The sequence below is a fragment of the Xyrauchen texanus genome, chromosome 37 (genome assembly GCF_025860055.1).
Source record: "Xyrauchen texanus isolate HMW12.3.18 chromosome 37, RBS_HiC_50CHRs, whole genome shotgun sequence".
NCBI lineage: Eukaryota > Metazoa > Chordata > Actinopteri > Cypriniformes > Catostomidae > Xyrauchen > Xyrauchen texanus.
In genome coordinates, this window is record NC_068312.1 from 2911185 (window position 1) to 2934590 (window position 23406).

The window sequence follows — 23406 nt, forward strand, 5'->3', positions numbered from 1 at the left end:
ACAACCTGTAGTGGTGGGAGATAAAATAATTGACTGTTTTGTGTCCATCCATCACTAACGTCTTGGCAGTTTATTAGTCTTTTAGACTGCTTCAGAAAAACCAACTCATACTAAACAACCTGAGCTTTTAGCCCTGATTTCCATTTGAGCTGCGTTGATGCAAGTCCACTCCAGAATTGACATATTCCACAGAAACTCACATGGTACAGTATATGATGGGTACCTTCACTGACTTCTTACCCTCAGACTCTGATTCCATCTAGTCAGAGTATATCAAATATGTTTCTAAACCAATAATATTATATGTAATAAACTGTGATTTATTTTATTATACAAACAGCATCTCAATTAATATGATTTTTCTAAATCAATTAACAGCCCTAATATAAATAGAATCTCAAGTAAAGCACTGCCTTTCACATTTCAAGCACTTTGGTTGTTTGTTCCAGTTCATTTGTTTGGCTTATATTACACAGTTCTAGTTTTTCACCCCTTGTGTAACCCCTACACTAGTGGGGACACTATTCCACAAACTCATCTAAAAACAAATACCAAGCCCAACAGTATATCTAATAGAACTGCTGATCCATGTTATTATTAGTTGAGGACAGGGGTTAGCAGTACCTTCTCCTGTGGTGCTGTCATTGCGGTACGGTCCGTTATGTCTTCTCTCTTATCCTGAGTCTGCAAGGCTTCAGATGTCATCTGAACATCTCTCTCAATCAAATGACTCTACAAACACACACACACACACACACACACACACACACACACACACACACCAGTATTACAAACTCAATATCAATGTGTTTCTGTCAAACCAGTCTTGCATGTTGATGCTTTAACACAGTTAGAGAAGGTTTAGCAATAGTTTCATTCTTAAGGTCGTGAATCACTAGCATGTAAAGTGGGCAAATTACCATTTTATCTTTTGAAGTAATAGTCTAATAGTGAGTTTACTTTGAAAACGTTTTCCCCAGTCCAAGAACAGCATGTTATGGAACGAAGTGGCCAAAATGATTTGTTCAGAACTTTTTATTTTTTTACATCAAACTGAAAGGACAATGGCCGTGCCCACCCTCAAATGTCAATGATGCCTCTATTGAAAGTTTAGAATATATATACTATTATTACAATATACTACTAAACACTAGAAGAATTAAAAATCTGAATAAAATGTTCAAAGATTGAGCTGTTCATTGCTGTGTGTAGGTAGCACTCTTAGTGGCTGAAAATTAAGAAGATCCCTGATCGTTTCAATCTGATCTCAACAGTTTGAGTGGCACATTTCAGTGTGGTTTGTTTTATGAATCTGTCTTAATGCAGATATGACCCCTTTAAAGTCACACTGAAGCTGCTGCTTACACACTAAACACCGCTAAACCACTTCGATTAGTCTGGGGAAGATAATCTTCACTGCATGGGTAACTGGGTCGTGTTGCTTTCAGTTTACCCAGAAACATTACTAAAGGGAAAAAGAAATTATCCGAAATGCGACTCTACCCGTTGGTACTCCTCTTTAGCTTTGCAGAGTAGCTCCAGGATATCTGTGGATCTGGTGTGAACACAACCGTTCGTTCTGCTGTTGCTCAAACCTCTGTCAGGTGAGGCCTGCTGTGCTCGCAATGCCTCCTGTTTTACTATCCTACACACACACAAAAACAATTATATAAAAACAGAGACTTCGTCCAGGAATGGGATGGTGGGTGTCAGGGCTGTAATGAGGGGTCCCCTAATGGATGATTTTTACTACAGCATGGTGTCAATGCAGACCACAACAGCTGTGATTGATCAGCTTTGTAACCTGTGACTGCCCCCAGGATAATAAAAAAAGATATCAGAGGTAGTTTCACATTTTCTACAAGATTATTAGAATATCTGCGCATCATATCACATTGTATTTGGACTGGTTTTAATCAGGAGCGCCTGCTGTTTTTATATTTTGTTTATGGTTTATCAAGTTACATGTAAAAAAAGACAAAAAGACAACTGTTTAAAACTTAAAAATTCTGTGCTTTCATGGCTTTTATATATGACATTTGGTCTGTGAGCGAAACAATATATTGTTGCATTCTACACAAGACCTTTCCAATCTGTAGGCTACAATGTTTTGGCAGTATAGTGTACATTAGGTAAGGGATAATCCACGGCCAGGTTTGGATAAAGCCGGCGTCACACAAGCAGATAATAAAAAAAAACACATTGACTTTACTAAGAGTCACAAATTAGCTGTAATGGGCATGCATCAAACATATTCGTATTCACTTGCGGTCAGAAGAGTATACTCAGAAAAGGCAATGCCTTATACCTGGACCTATACCAACTCACCACAACTCTCTCTCTGATTCCTTGTCACATGATTTAGGATGAGATTCATTTTTATTTTTTTCCCTTCAAGGCTTGCTGTAGAATACGTATGTCCATATGCAGATTTCAGTAAGTAAAGAAATTACATTCATTAAACAGAGTGTTGTGGCTCCACTTATTTATTTAGTCATTTTAGTGTGGAAAAATGCTTGGTGACAGAATCACTATGCATTACAATCAGCATTTATAATGATATGCAGCTGAGTGCAATTAAAACATTCAGATCTGCTTGACTTTTCAGTTCTGCAGTAAAAGCTCATTAGTCACTTGAAAGTGCCTAAATGAAAAAAGTGACCTTTTTTATGTTGCTGTAACCATCAACTCAGCAGGAAGTTCCGACGGTCAAGTGTATATTCACACCTGAATAGTTCTGGGGTTAAAATATATATATATATATATATATATATATATATATATATATATATATATATATATAGGCTTGTATGACGCCATTTTAAACTAATATTTTAATGCACAATGTGGAGGCAAAGAACAACCCAACACAAAGTGCATTCAAATGCTTTAAAGCCCACCAAGACGTGAATTATTCCACTTATATCATGGTCACTTGCAAGTGTTAACACTATAAACATTTTAGCCATAAGAGTATTACTGATAAGCATTTGTCAATATTGTCTATCCAAAACACATATACATACACATACATATATATATATACACACACACACACACACACACACACTTTATTGTTCTCATTTTAGTGTTGTTTTTCCACATAAGATTGATCTTATCATGATGATCTCATCAATGATGCTACACGTTGCAAGCTGCAGACAGAGAGATGAGCGCCTCAGTGTTCGAGAGCGCATCACCCGGCAGAACTTTATATCTCTCCCGGTCTCGACTCCCGCTCAGATTGTGTCTGTTCCGCGACTCTGACCGCACCGAGAATGACAGTTTTGGAGTTTGTGTTTATTTACATGGCACGCTCCCGTACTATATGAACTTTAAGGATGAAATAAAGATATATCACCAAGCTATGATCCGTGTTATTTTTTCTGGCCACCAGTTCAAGTGTCGGTCTGCTCGGCATCCATCTCCACGCTGAACACCGGAAACTCACATGACCACACGTGCCACTCCCTAAACTGAGACTGACTGGTCATCTTTATTAGCGGTGTAGAAAATGGGCAAACAGCTCTGAGAGAGAATGGGCTGTCACGTCCACACATGCACTTATTTAATATAATCGCATCATTTTGCCGTCATATAATCGCACAGGCTGACATCGCGTTTGCGATATGATTTACCATGCAGCACTACAGCATATACAAGCAAAAATAATACTCATTTTACATGGATTATATGAATAGAATGGTCTTCGGTGATGGCTGACATATATATATATATATATATATATACACACACATACATACACACACACACGCACACACACAGTACTGTGCAAACATTTTAGGCACTTGGGAAAAATGTTGCACAGTGAGGATGTCTTCAAAAACAATGCCATTATTTGTTTTCATTTAATGCCATACAAAGTCGAGAAAACATAAAAAAAAAAACGAAATTAATATTTTGTGTGGTCACCCGTGTCATCAATTCTCCAGAGTACACCTGGACACAGTTTTTCTTGGTTGTTGGCAGAAAGGATGTTTCAAGCACCTTGGATAATTCGTCACAGATCTTCTATGTGTTTAGGCTGTCTCGATGTTCAGTGGGGGGGCTCTGTGCGGGGCCCATACCATCTGCTGCTGGGTTCCCTGTACCTCTATTCTATTCACAAAAGAAATGTTTGGGAATCTAAAATCTATATTTTCTATTAACACACTAAAGCAGAAGATAAACCATGTAACGACAAACGTTTTTGTGAAAAATTGTATGTGCCAAAGACTTTTGCACATTACTGCATGTTTAGAAGTAAAGTTTCATAGCTGAAACAGGGTGAGAGAGATCTGGGCCACATCTGCATTTTTTACGCTAATGCAAGTAGACAACAAATGAGAGAGCACAAAAATTACACAGAGTGAACAAAGTCTTCTAACCGAACACTAAGAGACAAGCTCGTATATCCTGGACTCGGCGAGTCAGTCGTGGGAGCGCACAAGAATGTGCAGATACTGAGTGTGCTTTCCTAGCACTGTCCTCACTCTTTTCCCAAGTGTCTTAGCAGCAGCAATTACCAACGTGTAGAAAATAGCAGGAAAAAACCCCACTTCATGAATTTGAGTGGAATTGCACGTGTTGCAGGCGACATTTTAAGTATCTCCTCACATTCCTTTCACGGTTCCAACATGTTGGTGAAAATCTCCACATTGGAACACAAGAAATCAATAGTTTTTTTATTGGACTGTAAATCCATCCCTCTCATCATCTCTCTCCGTGCAGATTAGACACTGTTTAACATGCATGTGCTCTTGTAAAGAGACATAGCGCAAGTATAATTCCAACAGTAAATTAAAAAAAAAAAAAAAAGCCTCTTTTCTCTAATTAATTCGCCTTTAGAGATAAGGGACTGAATGAAAAATAATAACCATTGTTAAACCCCGGTTATACATGTGGCTGGAAATCATGAGCTGCTCTGTATCCAGAATGTATGCAACTATTTAGGTAATGTCTAAAAGTGTAAACATTCAGTCGACATGCTAATGTTAAATGTCATCAAATTGCATTATATTTACCAAATTGTTCTTCCTTAACAGTACTCAACTAATCATTAATGGAATCGTTAATGAACCAGAATCGTTAAATTCCCATGCCTACACATAAATGAGACATGACTAAAGCCTGGTGCACATTGTACGATTTTGAAAGTCCTTTAAGACAGTTGCTTGTCAGACTGTATTATATGAATTAATTGATATCGCCATCGCACACATCATGTCAGACTGCACGGTACACATCATAGCCGACTGTGGTCCCAATCAGTGAACGTGACTCACGTTACAGGAGTGTTATTTTTCTCTCTGAAAGTCAGGACATCAGCATTTCTGTTGCTCTAATACCACTCCATCAAGAACATAGGCTAACATTCACAAGAAAGATGGACTTGTCAAATAGGCCTATAATAAGACAAAAACTGTCAAACGATCACAAATACAGAAAATGACAGATGTTGAGAATGAATGTGAGCGCAGGAGGTAGCTTACAGGAAAAATGAGCTACCACAAGCAAATTTTCATTGTGGAAATAAAAAGACTTGTGGAACGAAAAATTACAAACTTCGTTCACATTGGAGAAAACAAAAATGGTGGGTTATAATACGTCTTTCTCCTCTTTTACATTAGTAACTTATAGCAGTGTTTCCCAATCTTTTTTCTGCCACGGCATCCTTTTTACGACTAAAATTCTACGGCACACCACTATCCCACATAAGCTAACCATTGTCAAAATGTTTCCTTTTCAAGAACTTGTCCATGTTTTCTGTCCGTCTTAGTAGCTTGTTTACTTGTAATGTTTGCAATTCGGCTATGCAAAAAAATAAATCAAGTCACATACACAAGTTCTCATCGTCCATCATTTTGACGGATAGGGTCGTACAAATTCCGTCATAATCTATTATTAACAGTCATTATAATTGTCATATTTTAATGATAAGACATTAATAGCTTTTATTTTCATTTTTAATCATGAATTTACAGGACGAGCATATAGAAGATTATGCATTTATTTATTTATGAAGAGAACAGATGAACAACAGAGACACAAAGCAGATTCATGTTTTTTTCCTGCAGTGACAGCGGAGGCCACTAAAACACGACATATGAACGACGCAATATTACAAAAAACAAATACGATTCAAATATGAACAAAACACGTATAAAATGAACTGAACAGAACTCGATCGACAACTCAAACCTTCCTCCTGGTCCGCATCGACTTAAACTGTGTGCTCGACTGTGCGTAATCAAACACATCAAGGGAGACTGATGCGGAGGAAATTGTCATTAGATTTAGCTTCTTTGCCTCAGACAGACGACTGCTTGTGACAGTTTTAATTTGGTTCTGGAGTCTGAACCCAGCGTCAAGCACCGCATTGCCCTCCACATGACAAGAGTTGCAGAAAGCGTCACAGAGAGGTGATTTTACCAGTTTCCCACGTAAAAAAGAGGGAGGTGTGCACAATAAACATTGAAAAGATGTATTTGTAAGAGAGAAAGAAAGCTTGCAGTTGCTTTGATAGCAGAAAGTAATAAAAGGACTCGTTTATGTTTAGGTCTAAGTGTTTTCTTGGTGAATTTAAATGAGTTCAATAACTGGAGTCTCTGATATTCGTAAACGATATGGTAAAATTAATTAAAAGAAATTATGAGACATTCAATGTCTCTTCACAAATTTGGACAGTTTTTAAATATTTCTTGTTGCTTCATACTCTCAAAGACATTACTGGTGAAGCAAAAACGTGTGTGTGAAAAACACTTTGGTGTAAGTGACGTCACTTCATAAACTTCAAAGTATTGTGAAGCGCTGACGCGAGTCATGTGATGACCCTTTACGATTATAAATATCACTCACTATTGCACATTAATCATTGCTCTTCACAATCACAAAAGTGACCGATTATGGTTTCAAAATGGCAAATTTCTACAAAAAGTGAGGAGTTTGGATCCCTGAAATGATTATTATTTTTCATGCATTTATTTATTTTTTGTGGAATTTGTTAATTTTCAAATGGCACACCTAAAAATCTTTCATCGGGGCACAGTGGTTGGGAAACCCTGACCTATAGGCCACGTAAAATTTTGAAAATTCATATAGGCTGATAATATTTCACGCTTGCAAATTCCCTATGGATGATGTAAAAACATGACATAGATTTCTATAATTGTATCCGACTGTATCTGCTGATTTGGATTAAAATGTGCCATAAATACTTACCAGTATAAATTTATCAATCTTTCTATTTTATTTATTTATTTTTAAATAAAACTGGAGTGGCGTGAATCTTAACTGAAGAAGTTTACGGTAAATTTATTAAAAGTAGAATAGCAATTAAATTAGCGTTGTTAAGAAAATGAATGTTAAATGTAAAGAAAAATATTTTTGTTTTGTAAGCTCTGTATTTATTTAATTCAGAGAATAATGCTTTCAAATTGCTGATGTGTTACACTTTTCTCCAAGTTTTGTCTGCTTATTTATCAAAACTTTTTATATAAAATGAAAAGAAACAACATTGAAGTGCAAATGTTGCTATGGTGGTGCAAATGCAGAGCAGGTTTCTTTCCAAGTGAATTAGGGTGCAAAGAGAAGCGGACTATCTCATCTGCTGTAGTAATAGCAGACACACTATGCAAATGCGATGCTAAATTTCAGACACTTCCAGAACTTCATCAGAGGCTGAAGATCATCGCAAAGGCTATTAATCGGCCATTTTCATGTCACACTGAACGTTTTAAGATAGCCGTTTTGCCCTGCAATGACCTTTAAGATTCCCGAAAATTGTCTCAGACGGCAGAATTGTGGCCAAAATCGTACAGTGTGCACCTGGCTTAAGATGTCTTAAGACCTGCGTATACTTCGTTTGTCCGCATTGCTGATCGCTCCGCTGATGCAAATTTTGTCATCAGCACAGTCTAAGTGGCCCAATTTTTTTCGACCCGTGAGCGCGGCCCTCATCTGTTCGCATCGCCGGCGCATGTCATTGACTGTACTAGTTGTAGTGCGCATGTGTCAAACACGTTCATATTCGCTCACAGTCAAAAAAAGTATACCTTGAAAGGCTACACGGTCGGCCGGGCATTATCCGATCCGGAACGCAGAAAAACAAAGTAAACCCGGACCTTGAGATTTGATGAATGCAAAAACACCATTTTAAGATTCCCTGATATTTCAAGCTTTTCCATGACCGTGAGAACATTGTCCCCATGACAACTGCCTGAACCTGTTGCCAAGCAGCCAGGCTGGTTACTAGGCAACCAACCCTAAGACTTTTGTCTTGCATTAAACATGACCATCATGCTGATAGTACACACAGTAAATACATTACTGATTACAGTTCAGTTTCAATAGTTTTATGTAAACCAAAATGATACTCACTGTAGCATGAGCTGTGCTATCCGCTGGCAGTCTTCCTTATCATAAAACCAGATACTGTAGATGCCCACTGAGAGACACACACACAGAAAGAGAGAGAGATGTTAAAGACAGCTGCACAACAGACACTGCTTATTAACAATAAAGAGCCCAAAGGTAATGTTTAAGTGTAAAAAACAATGTTTAAGTGAACAAAAGGGCTTTGCTCCAACCATGTGAAGAGTTCAGCAATTAGATTATTTTTAATCTTATAATACATTGCTCACTATCCTTCTAATGAGCTTCTAAAACAATTCAAACTGTTCTTACAGCCAAGGTAACATCTAATATCTGGTTATCTGGTTAACAAAAGGCCAAGTAGCCAGACTATGAATATACTAAATGAATATTATAATTTACTCAACCTAATTTTTTTCCCTTGATTGATACATTGACTTATGTCTTTTTTTCTTCCATGGCACCCAGATACAATATAGACGTTAAAAAGATAGAGACTGAAAGCCTCAATCAGTCACCATTCATTAAAATTGCATGAAAAAAAATGCAATGAAAGTTAATAGCACCCAAGTTTGTCAGTCCATAACCTTCTGTCTAACATCTGTGTTTGGAGCAACATAAGTTGGGGGGTGGTTTTTCATTCTTTCTATTTTTGATGAAACAATGACTAGAACACACCTCTTATTTGATGAACATGTTCTTTCAGTTAAAGGTCAATTTTGACATTGTTTTGGTCCTTAAAGTCAAATAAAAAATGTTTATGTGGCGTAATCATTTAGAGAAAGAAAACCAAAAATAATAAAAATGAGAAGTTTCATTAAAAGTTGAAATTCTTAAAGAAATGTTGGCATGAACATTCATATTCATATGGCATGAATAATAAATATTTTTATGAAAATAGATGTTTTGTTCAAGTCCTTTGGTGTAACCCTGAAAAAAAGACTTGATATTTTACTCCAAATTGATAATTGTAAAAAAAAAAACAAAAGTCATTAAATCTTGTTTTTTTTTTTTGGTAGAAAATGCTATAAATGTTTTTTTTCAACTATTTTTTAAACCAACGTGGACTACGAAATGACCAGTGTTTTTAATCCGATTTTTAAAATAATTTTATCATCACCTCGGACAATCTTACAAATCTAGTTTAAAATGCTTGTCAAGTTCTTAGGAATTTAATCATTGTGTTCAATCTCATAGCACACACTTTAAAATCCTTTATAGCATTTTCTACAAGATTTTAGATTTTAAACCACCAACTTAAATTATGATTATTTAATTACTAAATTACTATTAAAATATTCCCATTGCACCTTGAATGTATGAGTGTGTACACAACTTGATCATTAATTTAAAAATATATTTTTTATTTTTAACTTTTTATACTTTGATTTGGTGGACAACATTTTTTCTCTGATTAACACTTTTGATTCACACAAATGAAACAGAAAAGAAAACATATATACCGAATAAAATTGTATCCCCCATTATTCCATTATATGGAACACTCACGGTGTCTGAAACCGCCTCCTATCCACTATACACTGTGTGCCCAGTTATTAGGCAAATTGTATTCCTCAGGATTCATTTTATTGTTGAAAAAACACAATGCTCTGTCAATCAAAAATGTTATTGAACCTCAAACCTGAATGTTTAGTCTTGAGTTTTGTCTTTCTCAGGGGAATATATCTGTGCACAATTATTAGGCAACTAAATTACAAAAATAATTTCTCCCAACTCAATTGTTTATTTTCAATGTTTAGAGTAGGTGCAACAAATAAGTAACACAAAAAGACAAATAATATTTTTGGCCTTAATATTCAGTGATATACTCTTCAATAACTGCCATGAGCCTTCCATCCATGGAGTTTTTAAGTTTCTTGATCTTTTCTCAATCAACTTTCGCTGAAGCAGCAACCACATCCTCTCTGGAAATCTCAAATTTGAGAAAGGCCCACAAGTTCACAGTAGGAATAAATCAGGTGAGGAAGGGGGACAAGTCATTATTTGGGCATGTTTGAGGCCCTTGCTGGCTAGCCAAGCAGTTGAATACTTGGATGCATGTGATGGAGCATTGTCCAGCATAAAGATCATGGCCTTCTTGAATGCTGAGGACTTCCTGTACCACTGCTTGAAGAGAGTACTTTCCAAAAATTGGCAGTAGGTTGGATAGTTGAGTTTCAGTACATCTTCAACTCGAAAAGGTCAAACTACCATCCTTAATGATAGCAGCCCATACCAGTACCCCTCCTCCACCTTGCTGGCACCTGACATGAAGTGGTGCCCTGTGTCCATTAGTGATCCAGCCACAGGCCCATCCATCTAGTCCATCAAGAGTCACTCATTTCATTTGTCCATAAAACCTTTGAAAATTCTGTCTTCATGTATTTCTTTGCCCAATCTTGACACTTCAACATGTGAATATATTCAGTGGTGGTCGTGTTTCAGCCTTCTTGACCTTGGATCGGAGCACTTGGTACCTTGTATTTCTGGACACTCCAGGTAGGTTGCAGTTCAGGAATATGGTAGCATTGGAGGATAATGGGTTCCTGGTAGCAATTCTTTTGCAGTTACGGCACCCGTTCTTCTCCATGTGTTTTTTGCACCCAGTTGACTATTCGCAACATAACTTTTGATTGTCCGGTGGTCACGCATCAATAGTTTAGCTATTTCAAGAGTGCTGCAGCCGTCTGAAAGGCATTTTACAATATTTGACTTTTCAGTGTCAGTTAAATCCCTTTTTTTGCCCATTTTACCTGAGGTAAAGAAGCTGCCTAAAAATTATGCACACCTTGATATAAGGTGTTAGTCACTTTCACCACACCATCCCTCACTACACAAATACATACCACCTGAAAATTATTGAATCCAATAAACATTCAAGTACGGATTGGTGTTCGAAAATGTTCATGGAAATAATGATAAGATCAGAATACTCCCTTGCCTAATAATTGGGCACGCAGTGTATAGTGCACTATTTCGAGTGTCTGCCATTTTGTAGGGGTGTCTGAATTCAGAGCGAGCCACTTGTTCCATAAGTTTTTTCACTCATTCTTACCCACAATGCACTCTAATTTCGAGTGTACATTTAATGTATACTCGACAACGGTTAATTGCCCACAATCCACTACAGGGAAGACGTACCTGCTGGGAGTTTACTGCTTCCTTTACTCCTTCAATATTTTTCATGTTATATGTGTTAAATTACTTTAAAAAATAATTTCTTGATTAAGATTACACAACATGTAGAGAGGCAAAACACACAGATACATTATAAAATGTACTCTTTATTTGATCAAATGTGTTTACTCCTTATATTAACATTCAGTATTAAAAATGACCAACAGAATTAAGATTCATTGTATTAATATATTATTTAATAAGAATAACGAGCAAGGCCCAAGTATTTTAAAAAGTTCATATGTGACGCTGTTTCTGCAACAGCCCCAAAGCTCCGACACTCAGTGTACACGTCAGCATTTAAATTCACTCACTCATTTTGTTCACTCACTGGTGAGATATAGTGCACTCACTGCTATTCATTATATAGGAAATAGCGAATAAGTGAACTATTTCGGGAACAGCCACTCTCTTCACCATATGATCACCTCTCACGTGTGTGCCTCGCACCTCTCGCAGTACACGTGCAGAAATGCTGTCTGTTCGCACTTCAGTTATCAATCACGTGAATGGTAGAGCAAAAAGCATTTACACTTAACTTGGATGTTTACATGGATTTATAAAGTTAATCTGCTCATGACATGAGGGACGCGGGACAAAGCGCACCGATATATTGCTGTACTGATTTAAAAATGTACACTTAAAAACTGATGTCAAAAGAGTCCCGTTACATTATCACCCTGAAAATGACCATCACATTATACAAAAAATCCAATGTTAGCATTAGAGAAAAAACTTTTCTCAGCGTGCTGCCTTAAATTGAAGCTAAGATTTTAATCTTGAAATATCAGCTTGCCTTGGTGTCAAATAAAAGGCATTGCATGACTAAAGTATCCTTTTTTCATGGTGCTTTTCACTTTGAGGCTGCAGGAATGATTGCTTGAGTGACAGTCTGTGACAGCAGCGTGTGCAGCTGTGTGAACTTCCACTCTAACTACTAATGTAACGACAGGAACACTGTCGTGAGAGTAAAAAGTACCCACTTTTAAGCCTACTCAAGTAAATGTAGCAAGTTACTACCACATCTGGCTGCCACCCTGCCCATGTCTATGCACCACAGCCAACCTCAATCCCTTAAGTATGACCTGCCTGCTAAAAACACTGGCTAGGACCCAATTTTTTCTGCATGTATCCCCTATATTAATGAACACCCCATCTCCTAAAATACAGATTCTGGGGCAAAATGAAATTTGAGTGTCCAATACATCACACATAAAACTCTGAACCCTCAACCAAAAATCTTGGATCCCTAGCCCACACTTCCTCCTTTAGTACCAAGTTAAAATCTTTCTCCCATAATCTCTTGACAGAAGTTATAATCTCTTGACAGAAGTTTAAGCTCCATCCCCCAGACTCTGAATTAGCAGGGAGTAATACAATGATGCCTCATGACCTTTTCCAAAAGCAGTAATCACCACTCCCAGAGTATCTGCCGCTTCAGGGGGGTGTATGCTACTCACAAAAATTGTACAAAGCAGGTGGTGCAGCTGTAAATACCTACAGAATTGAGACCTGGGGATCTCAAAATGTTGAACCACATTTTCAAAGGATCTCAACAATCCACTCTCATATAGGTCACAGAGCATTTTAACCTCCCCTCATAATCCTTAACTCTGTCCAGCAGAAAGGGGACTTATTAATACATCATATTGGGTTCAGCCATATGCTCGAAGCAACATTTAAATTGATGTCTGAATTAAGCACTCTGGACACTTTTGTCCATACCATGTGCAAATGCAAGATAGGGGGTTGTAACTTAACTTCTCTGGTTAGATTGATAGAAAGGCTTTGCAATGCTGAAATAGGGGCAAGAACTTCCTGTTCAATACTAGGGAGGGGCTTTCTCAGGTAGAAGTGACCAATAAGCCAAATGTCTGAGATCGAATGCATAATAATAAAACAAAATCTTGGGTAGGCCTAGCCCACCTTTGTCAATCAGCCTATGCAGTTTACTGAAATGTAATTTGGGACGTTTACCATTCCATACGAAGGACTTCGCTTTGCTATCAAATTGCTTGAAATAAGAGAGGGGGACATCTACATGGAGAGACTGTAGCAGGTAGTTGAATTTTGGAATACAATTCATTTACAATTCACACTCACTTGGATCTTTGTCCTTTTTAGAATCAGACTGATCCTGGCTTGCATCATTGTTGACAGAAGCTTTCCATTCTTTAATGATTCCGTTTAAACTTCTACCAAAAGTGGAACCAGTTCTGTAGCGTAAGATCTAAATAATTCAGCGGCAAAGCCGTCTGGCCCCAGAGACTTGCCTGTAGGCAAGACCATAATTACCTCACCAACCTCCTCCAAGGTTATCTCAGAATAAAGCGAATTGTTTTGCTCAGTCGTCAGTTAAGGAATTTCTAATGGTTCCTCAAAGTTTCTAATATCTTCATCAGTAGACGAAGACATGGAACTATAGAGATCGAGATAGAATTCTTTAAAAGCATTATTAATATCAATGGCCGAGGTAAATATTTCACCACCAGCAGATTTCACTGAAGGAATGGTAGAAAAAGACCCTCTCTGTTTTATATATCTAGCAAGAGGTTTTCCTGCCTTGTTCCCTGACTCAAAGTATGACTGTCTTGCCCTGAATTCCTTGAGGCCAATAGATGACATTTGGCACTTCAGTTCTTCCCTTCCAATTCCACTAGTTCTTGTGCTTTTGGATCTTTTTGAATACTGTATGATCCGGCCCATAAGAACCACCTTAAGTGCCTCCCAAGACATGCCCACGGAGGATACTGAGGACCAGTTGGTCTCCATATAGACATTGATTTCAGCCTTTAGCATTTTTGGAATTTGGATTTTGCAATTTTGCAAAAGGGATACATTACAGCGCCATCTAAATTATTTATTTTTCTCCGTATGTGGTAACACCTCTAAACACACCAGTGCGTGATCTGAGACTATAATGTTTCCAATTGAGCAATCAACAACAGATAAAATGAGGGACTTAAATAATACAAAAAATTTATTCTAGAGTAAATCTTATGGACTGATGAAATAAAGGTATAGTCCCTACCAGATGGGTTCAAAAGTCTCCATCTGTAAGACCAAGATTTTTACACATCCTGTCAAGTATCAATGTTGCTCTAGGCAGCTTGCACATTTTTGCTTCACTATGATTAAGGACTGAGTCCATCAAAAGATTAACGTTTCCTCCCAATAATATATCATGAGGGGTGCCAGCGGCTTGCAACATCTCAAGATCTAAAAAAAAAAAAAAAGCCATGATCGTGAATGTTAGGTGTATAAATATTAAGACTTCGTCCCTGAATTTCAGCTAAAACTATAATGACTCTTCATAATTTGTTTTCTCTGTTTGAGACATTTGAATTGGAGATGTATATTTATTTCTGTAATGACTCGCCAGTTCTTACTCAAGCCAGCACCATAAAAAAAAAAATGCCCACCCCATATCTTAGAAATTTGCGTTTCTTGAAGAAACACTATATCATATTTCTTATGCTTAAGAGGAGAAATAACCTTCCTTCTTTTTATGGGGTGCTCCAACCCATTCACATTCCATGTGGAGAGAAACAATCTACTCATATTAACATATAATAAAAATTTGATTGTGTCAAAAACAAGATTATAAAGACCACATTCCAACCTTAGTACAACAGCTTAGTACTTCCCCCTGAACCAACCAAACAGAAAAAGAAAAATGTGCGCATTAACCCCATGCATGAAAGCACCAACTGGCATCCATCCCTCTAAACTCAAACAGTCCATGCATGCCTACGAGAGCCCCAGCAACAATTTTGCCATTAGTGTTCTCAAGTCCGCTGTTTCTATACAAATTTGTGAGACAGCATTTCGCAGCAAAAGATCATCTATAAAACAAACTCCAGCCAATAGGCGGAATAAAAACAAAGAGCATTTAGATTCATCCATAAAACTGTCCTGAAGGTGTTGCTTCTACAAAATAAACTTCCACCGCTAGGCAGAGCCAGCACAAAAAGAGCACGTAGATTCTTCAAACAGTCAAGTGAATGTTCAGTGAGCCGGTCCACTCGGTTGCAACGGGAGCACAACAAGACGACCCACTCACTTCATTTACTTTATGACGGACATCGCTTGCTGTGGGCATGTAAATGTTTTACGGCCATCCTTGGCATCAATTTTCAATTTGGCTGAGGAAATCAGTGTAAAAGTGATCTATTGATCTAAAAGTTTCTTGCATTACTTGAATCGATCATGTTTCTATCTTGTTGATTTCACAAAGTCTGGTATCAAGAAAATGCTGTGTACCTACCTTTACTCCTCACGTAACAGAACTTTAACGGATTATCTCAGAAATTTGGCCAGAATTGATCGGGGTCTTTCTCCCTCCGAGGATCGCCGAGCCAGAACCCTGTGAGCTTGCTCGATTTCTAGCTTCTGGCCTGCCATGTCAAGCAGACTCGGAAAGAGCCCATCCAAGAATTCCACAATAACCTGTCACTCCGCTCCCTCTGGGACTCCCACGATACGGACGTAATTCCGCCGGCTACGGTTTTCCATGTCCTCCAACTTCTCCTAGACATGCTCCAAATCCACCTTGGTTGCTAGCGGATTAGCAGATAATTCTCTCTCAGATGACGCCAGGTAATCAATCCGTTTCTCAACATCACCCACTCTTGTAACCACATCAGTAAAGCCTCCATGGCGGTGATCGATCGACGTATCATCAAGATCCTCTAAGTTAGCAATGTCCTTCAACTTATGTCATAAAAAGTATTAAAACTAGCAAAGTGTGCAGAGCATGCCGTTCACACGTCTGATCCTCGCATGACATCACATGACTCCGACAAATGTGTTTCTAAATATCTCTATCAAACATATTTTAAAATAACTTTTTCACTGCTGTTTTTTTTTTATTTATTTTTTTAGAAATGATAATAAAACATTCTGCATTATTCATGCCAACAGTATTTTTTTTTTTTTACTGTCTTTAGACGATGACACTTTTTACAAGAAAGAAGAAAAAAAATCTCAGAAATGTTAAACATGTTCATCAAAGGAGGTTTTTTTCCAAGTAATTGTTTTGTAAGAATTGCATTTTTTAGGTAGTTTTATGAACTGAATAATGTATAATGGTTCGTTCACATACAACGCGAAGAGAGCATTTCACGTGGCACAATTACATAAAGTCAATGCAAAGATGCAAATAGACCCGAATTGAAATGAAGCGAATGGCGTGACTCTAACATGCGAAATCGCTTCATTCGCGTGAGTTGACATTTTTCAACTGGAGCAAAAAATCTGCATGACGTGTTGTCGCGAAAGCCTATCAGCTTTGAGATTGTCCGGATTTCACTGACGTACTGACGTAGTAGCAGAAGAAATCTGGACAAATTTATGAAAAATTGTAGCGGTGTGTGGGCACATGGAATTGTATGACACAACATCATACATGTACGGAGACCGGATGAAAAAAAGACATCGTTTGGAGGAAAGTGAGCGAGGAAGTTGGACTACCTGGTGAATTCTAAAAATATGCAGGACTACTTGATTCCAGCTATTGGTTGTACTTTACTATGAACCAAGTCGTAGAAGCCCCTCCTCCTGTCCTTTTCTGGAAGAGAAGGGAGAATACTCCTGGGGTTGCGTTACTCGCTTACTTCTAATTCAGCAGTCAAACTCGCACGAGCAATGCAAACATTTTCTTTGTGTTGTATGTGAATGCACCATAACAGCACTGCAGTGGATTAATATCAAATGAACACTATCCTGGTCAGCAATTTCTTAACTTACAATTGCCATTCCGGTACAGCAGGAAGGGGTCTTGAAGCTGGAATTCCAAGTCTTTATTTATCGGCTCCACCAAGTTTTCCGTACTCAAACGGTTCATGATGGTGAAGCCATGATAAGGGGATGCTGACCTGCAGACAAACCCAGTTATTCTGACATCACTGATCAATTGCATAATGGTTTATGTATCTAGGACACAAATTTGTAATGTCAAATACAGACCTGGCATAAACAAATAATGTGCCTTCAATCTCAGTCTTTTCCTGATGAGAGAGAGAGAGAGAGAGAGAGAGAGAGAGAGATTTCAAATACTTTGCATACCGCTCACAAATGAAAATGGCCATAACTTCTATATCATTCACAACTTTTACTTTCAGATGGTTGTGCCATAAGTCATTTTTCATTTGAATATTGATTGTATTATCTCATGTAAGTTAATATTGATTTTACTGATGAATGTTGACGTTATTCTCAGCTGAATGTTGGTTTCGCTTTGCCTCAACTCCCATTCAGCAAAATATACATTTGCTTTGTTTACTAAGTTCAAGAAAGCCATTAAACTACATTGAAGATCCAACAAACCTACAAGCTGTCAGTGTCCTAGTATTTATGCTATAATGTCTAATAAATTAAACCAGATATCAACATATCAGCACTATTGATGAGATGATGAGCTAGTGGCGTTGCTATTGCAACAGCAAGCTAACTGAGCTTTGCGTGATGATTCAGTACATAAAGGTTTAAATCTCACCCATTCGTTTGCTTTAGAATTGAATGTGTACAGAGCGACCTGTCCGGTGACGTCCAGTAGTTTGACTATGTAGGGATCATGGTGCTGTAGAGCCGCAAGACTCATGAGCTGACCTGCTTTATTTACACACTCCATCACTGCACCTGCACGGAGCGCATTACACGAGCAACACTTCCGGTTACTGCAGGCTTATGTACGCGTTTTAGTTCCGCTCATGTGGTTCCGATAAACAGCTGCTCTCACCCGGACGATGTTCCCTGGACATGTCCCTTTCACCCAGACGGCTGATATGCATATTCTTATAAACTCTATATTTTTCGGCCATTCCACGAACGAATTGGAAGTGTTTTAAAAATGGTTTTAACACATTCAAAAACACATGCGCTGTGAAATTATTATTGAAAAGTGTTTTTAGAAGATTAACCCTGTTTGTATCTGAATTGAAGACATTTTTTTGTTTCTCCTGCATAAAACAAATTAAGATTTTTTAGAAGAACATCTCAGCTCTTTAGTTCAAAATAATACAAGTGAATGGTGACCAGAACTTTGAAGCTCCAAAAAAACCTATAAAGGCAGCATAAAAGTAATCCATAAGACTCCAGTGGTTTAATCCATGTCTTCAGAAGAGAAATTATAGGTGTGGGTGAAAAACAGATCAAAATGTAAAGCTTATTTTTTATTATAAATCTCCACCTTTGACCAGCCCCGACCAGTAAAAAGACAAAAGAAGAATGTGAAAGTGGAGATTTATTGTAAAAAATGACTTAAATATTAATCTGTGTCTCACCTACACCTATCATATAGCTTCTGAAGACATTTATTTAACTACTGGAGTCGTATTACTTTCTTTTATGCTGCCTTTATGTGATTTTTGGAGATTCAAATTTCTGGCCACATTCACTTGCATTTTATGGACCTACAGTGCTGAAAGATTCTTCAGAAAAATATTTGCTTGTGTTCTGCAGAAGAAAGAAAGTCATACACATCTGGGATGGCATGAGAGTGAGTATTTGTTTTTTTTTATTTTGGGTGAACTATCCCTTTAACTGTATTGAATTAGTATAAATGCATTTACAAGACAAAATCAAGATTAGTCAAATTAAATTCTGATTCTGAATTATGTTTGTATAAATGTGTTTGAGTTAATCGTTGCTTATGCTAGAAAAATCATAATCAAATAAATAATTTTAGTTTTTTTGGAGTGAAAACTGGTGCTAGAACAGTTAAGTAGCACAGCAGGCATGAGTCAGAGGATTATTTAGGAGGGATTATCTGTTACAAACAGGTAATCCGGCACCACACTTCCTTACATTCCCCTGTGCTTTAAACATATGGCTATAATGAACTGAAAACATACCTGCTCAGTGAATGAGGTGCTGTGGTGAGAGAGATGAATGGCGTTCATACTGGGAATCCGAGGTAAGTTTAGTTTAGTTTTGTTTAGTTTAATTGCTGTTGCTTCATCAGGACAATTAGATTTAATGTGCTGTATGTTGCTACTCTGTCATAGTTGTGACTATATAAAATCAAAGTCTGAACTAAATCTAATCCAGCAACAGAACATTTGTCCAGCAGAGGAGAAAGTGTGTTCTTATTTATTTATTGTTGGTGTGAGGCAAGAATCATTAATACTATTGCTCACACTTTGATACATTGTTGCAACTGCACTATTTGTGCAACAGACATTTAGAATTTATCAAATCATGCAACGTGTGGAAGTGTACTTTTACTTTTCAAAGTGATTTGTCTATATCATACAATAAAACAGATAATAATAATAATAATAATAATAATAATAATACTAAACAAAAAAAAATATATATTATATTTAAAAGGGACCCAAGCCATATCTAGAGACCATGCCTGTTGCAAAAGACCCCTTAAGTTAAGAAAACCCTTAGTGACAGCCTACACTTTAGTGGATGCATGCAATTGGGCCAATATATAGAAACTTGGGGTTGGGCTCTTTTGACTTAGGCAAGTAAGTGACCACTTAGCCACGCCCCAGATCCCCCTTACCAACTCCAGTGTCCTAGGAACTACCCAAAACACCTAGCATCTTGGAAGTGAGTTTTGCACAGGCAAACATCACTCACATTTTCTTTCAAAAAGTTCACCCACAAATGTAAATCCTTTCACCATTTACTCACCCCATGTTGTTCCAAGCCGGACCACAAAAGCAGATGTTATGCAGATCGACAGCCACAGTCAAGATTCACTTTCATTGCATCTATTTTTCCATACAATGAAAGTGACTGGTGACTGTGGCCAGGGCCATAGGGGTGAAAGGTGGTTATGATTCTAGTGGCCCACAGGTCCAGGGGGGGCTCCACAACAGATTCTAAACTGTATTTGTTTTTAAATAATAATAATAATAAAAATATATAAAAATTTTACTCGCCCCTCCTTTTCTCTTAAAAAGGCAAAAATCTGTGATCCAGTGAGGCACTTACAATGGAAGTGAATGGGGCAAATTTTTTGAGGTATAAATGCAAAAATATGAAGCACTTACATTAATTATTCTGTTTAAACTTAAATGTTGTTTACAGTTACAGTCCTTTTAGGGGTTTAATACGTGATATTAACTTTAATCAGGTTAACACGCATATTGTTTAAATCTTGTGGCTATTTACTCACAAAACTGAATATTTTAATATTTACAAATTAGCCCTATTCACATCCATTTAAGTGCCTTTCTTAAAAAAAAGTAGGGACGAGTTGAATTTTCTTTAGTGTGTATGCCACAAATTCTGTCATTAAATTGTACTGAAACTGAATATTATTTTTGTGTTCCACAGACAGAAGAAAAACATTTCTAAAATGGATTTCGAACAACACGAGGGCAAATAAATAATGACAAAATATAAATTTGTTGGTGCACTATTCGCGAAGAAAGAGTAAAAATCTGTTCTTTTGGCATACTCAGTGTGAAAGGCCTCGGATTAAATTACCTGTTGAAAAACCTGTTAGATGTTCTGCAAGGGTAATTGAATATAATTCCAGACAACTGTATTCACTGTGCGTCTTAATTTAAAACAGACGTACAAATACAAAAGAGAGAGAGAGAGACAGAGAGAGGCAACGGTCAGCTGTTTTTAGTTTGATCTGCTTGTGTACAATGAAATAACATTTGCGATTAAGCGAATGGAGCGCGTCGATGTCTGAGGTTGTTTGAGTGACAGCTTGCGCGATGGCGCTCACAGGATTAAATCTGTACAGAGGAGTGATGCGCGCGCTCGACACCCGGATGTTGCGAAGATGATGCGCTCGTGGAGCTCAGGGAATCAACAGTATTCTTGAACATTATAGATGTTATGAGATGATTAAATAAAACCACACGAACTGGAATAAAATACAAATAAAGAACAGATTTTCAATGTGGAGGTGGGAATGGACGAGTCAGAGGAACCGATTAAAGGTAAACCAACAAATCAAGATGTGATATGGACGCGCGCAACACGGCATTTATTGTAGTTTGACTATGCGAAACTATGAAAGTCTGATTTCTAAAGGCTTCATTTTAACTGGTGATTTTGGTTATTAACTGGTGAAGAGTAGATTTCCAAAAGTTCTCTGTAATGCTTTAGTGCGCATCATAGGTCACCATATGGAGCGTATCAGTAAATAACGCTGTATTATTACACACATAATTTACAACTACAACAATAACACGTCATGTGTGTTTACAAGAGTCTCCGTAGAATAAATGCATAGCCTATTACAAAGCCTTTGACACTTACAAAAAATGACAAAAATGTGTGAATGTCATTAAATAGGGCCTATCGAAATACTAAAGCAAGTGACAACAAAATAGCACAAACACACTTGCAAAACATTTTAATGATGAAATAATGGGCATAGTGATCAGATTTACACTTTGATTGTGACAGTTGTCAAACGTTACTATAACATGTTTATTGTTAAATTAGGCGAATATCGCAATTTCAATACAAGTTAAAGCTGAAGTTTGTAATTTACGGAACTGCAATAAAAAACGAGAAAGTATTTTAATGCCGAAGGAAGTCGCACACTTAGGCCTAAGCTTTAAGCTCAATCGACAGCTTTCTTGAAATAATGTTGATTACCACAAAATGACTTTCGATTTATCACTCCTTTCCTTTAAAAAAAGAAATGTGAGGAGTGTAACTTTTTATACGCACTTAACCTACATGAATTATTCCGATAAAACTGTATTTGAGCTGTAAAGTTGTTGAATTAGTTGTTTTTACAGTCAATTTGAGTTTTTAGTGTTTACAGCAAGCAAGACATATAGTCATGGCGACCACGTTTAACGAAAATGAACTTTATACAGAAAATGTTGGTTCATATTTCAGTAATTATTTGGTATTTTATCTCACTAAATTTATGTTAACATGACACATATTTTATGTCTTGCGGCTTTACGTTTGAAACTTTTAGTAGTGTTTACAGATTGACCCCATTTACTTCTATTGAATGTGTCTCACTGTAAAACAGTTTTTTGAGGGATGAGATGGAGGGATTTTTGTGCTAATCAACATTATGCCACAAATCTTGTCAAATGAGCTCAACTTGTATTGAACCCGGAATATTCCTGTAAACACATGTGGTTACTCTGCTAGGACTCCTGTGTGAATTTGAGGAGAATTTGCTTCATTCTAGATTTCTATACTGTCAATTTTGCAGATACAGACAACTTTGGTGGTCGAAAAGGCAGATAACTGATTAATCAGAGTAGCCTATAGTTTTAGAATGTTAAAAACATTTGTGGTCTTTCCTTACTATGACAGGCAGTGCTGGGTTGTAACAGATGAAATGTAATCTGGATATATCAGATAACTCGTAATCTATAAAAAAAATAGCTGTAATCCAATATTAACAAGGCAATGGCAGTAAATTGTCGATAATTTATTGATCATCCTACACTGTTTTGAATTTTCCCATCAAAAAACAGTAAAGATCTGGCAGCGGGGTTGCCAGCATGTATCTGTAAAGTTAACGGTGTCTTGCTGTTGCTGAAATTTACAGTTTGCTACTGTTTTTGCAAATACTATAAAGCCATAGTCTCCAGTATCATACTGTGTTTTGCTGTTGAACAGCTTGATACTGTTTTTACAGCTACAGTATACAACTGTAATTTAGCAGCATATAGCTGTCAAATTGCATACTATCTACTGTTGTTGCTATTAACAGCTAAATTCCCAGCATGCACTGCAGCATGAAGAAATGTTTTACTACTGATTTATTTTGACATTGTTTTTGTTGCAGTCTATGTTACATGTATTTTATTATTCGGCTTTTACTTTTTTACGTAAAGGTATAATTGTCACCATTGTTGCGTTTTTTTTTATGCCGAGAGTTGAGTTCTGTGTGTGTCTTGT

The 23406-nt window shown here is 37.2% G+C and overlaps 2 protein-coding genes across 2 annotated transcripts in view; one reads left to right on the forward strand and one right to left on the reverse strand.

Moving 5' to 3' along the window:
• Positions 1-18187, reverse strand: part of dcp1a (decapping mRNA 1A) — a 29178-nt gene extending 10991 nt beyond the window's left edge. The window contains exons 1-6 of the mRNA XM_052108321.1: positions 18047-18187; positions 17518-17558; positions 17299-17426; positions 8380-8446; positions 1504-1645; positions 625-732 (exon numbers count right to left, since the gene is read on the reverse strand). Of these exons, the coding sequence (XP_051964281.1) occupies positions 625-732; positions 1504-1645; positions 8380-8446; positions 17299-17426; positions 17518-17558; positions 18047-18181 (621 nt within the window). The 5' untranslated portion in view covers positions 18182-18187. The remainder of the gene's footprint in view (positions 1-624; positions 733-1503; positions 1646-8379; positions 8447-17298; positions 17427-17517; positions 17559-18046) is intronic.
• A 1222-nt stretch (positions 18188-19409) lies between these two features.
• Positions 19410-23406, forward strand: part of cacna1db (calcium channel, voltage-dependent, L type, alpha 1D subunit, b) — a 135761-nt gene continuing 131764 nt past the window's right edge. The window contains 1 exon segment of the mRNA XM_052108311.1: positions 19410-19465. Coding sequence (XP_051964271.1) covers positions 19441-19465 — 25 coding nt within the window. The 5' untranslated portion in view covers positions 19410-19440.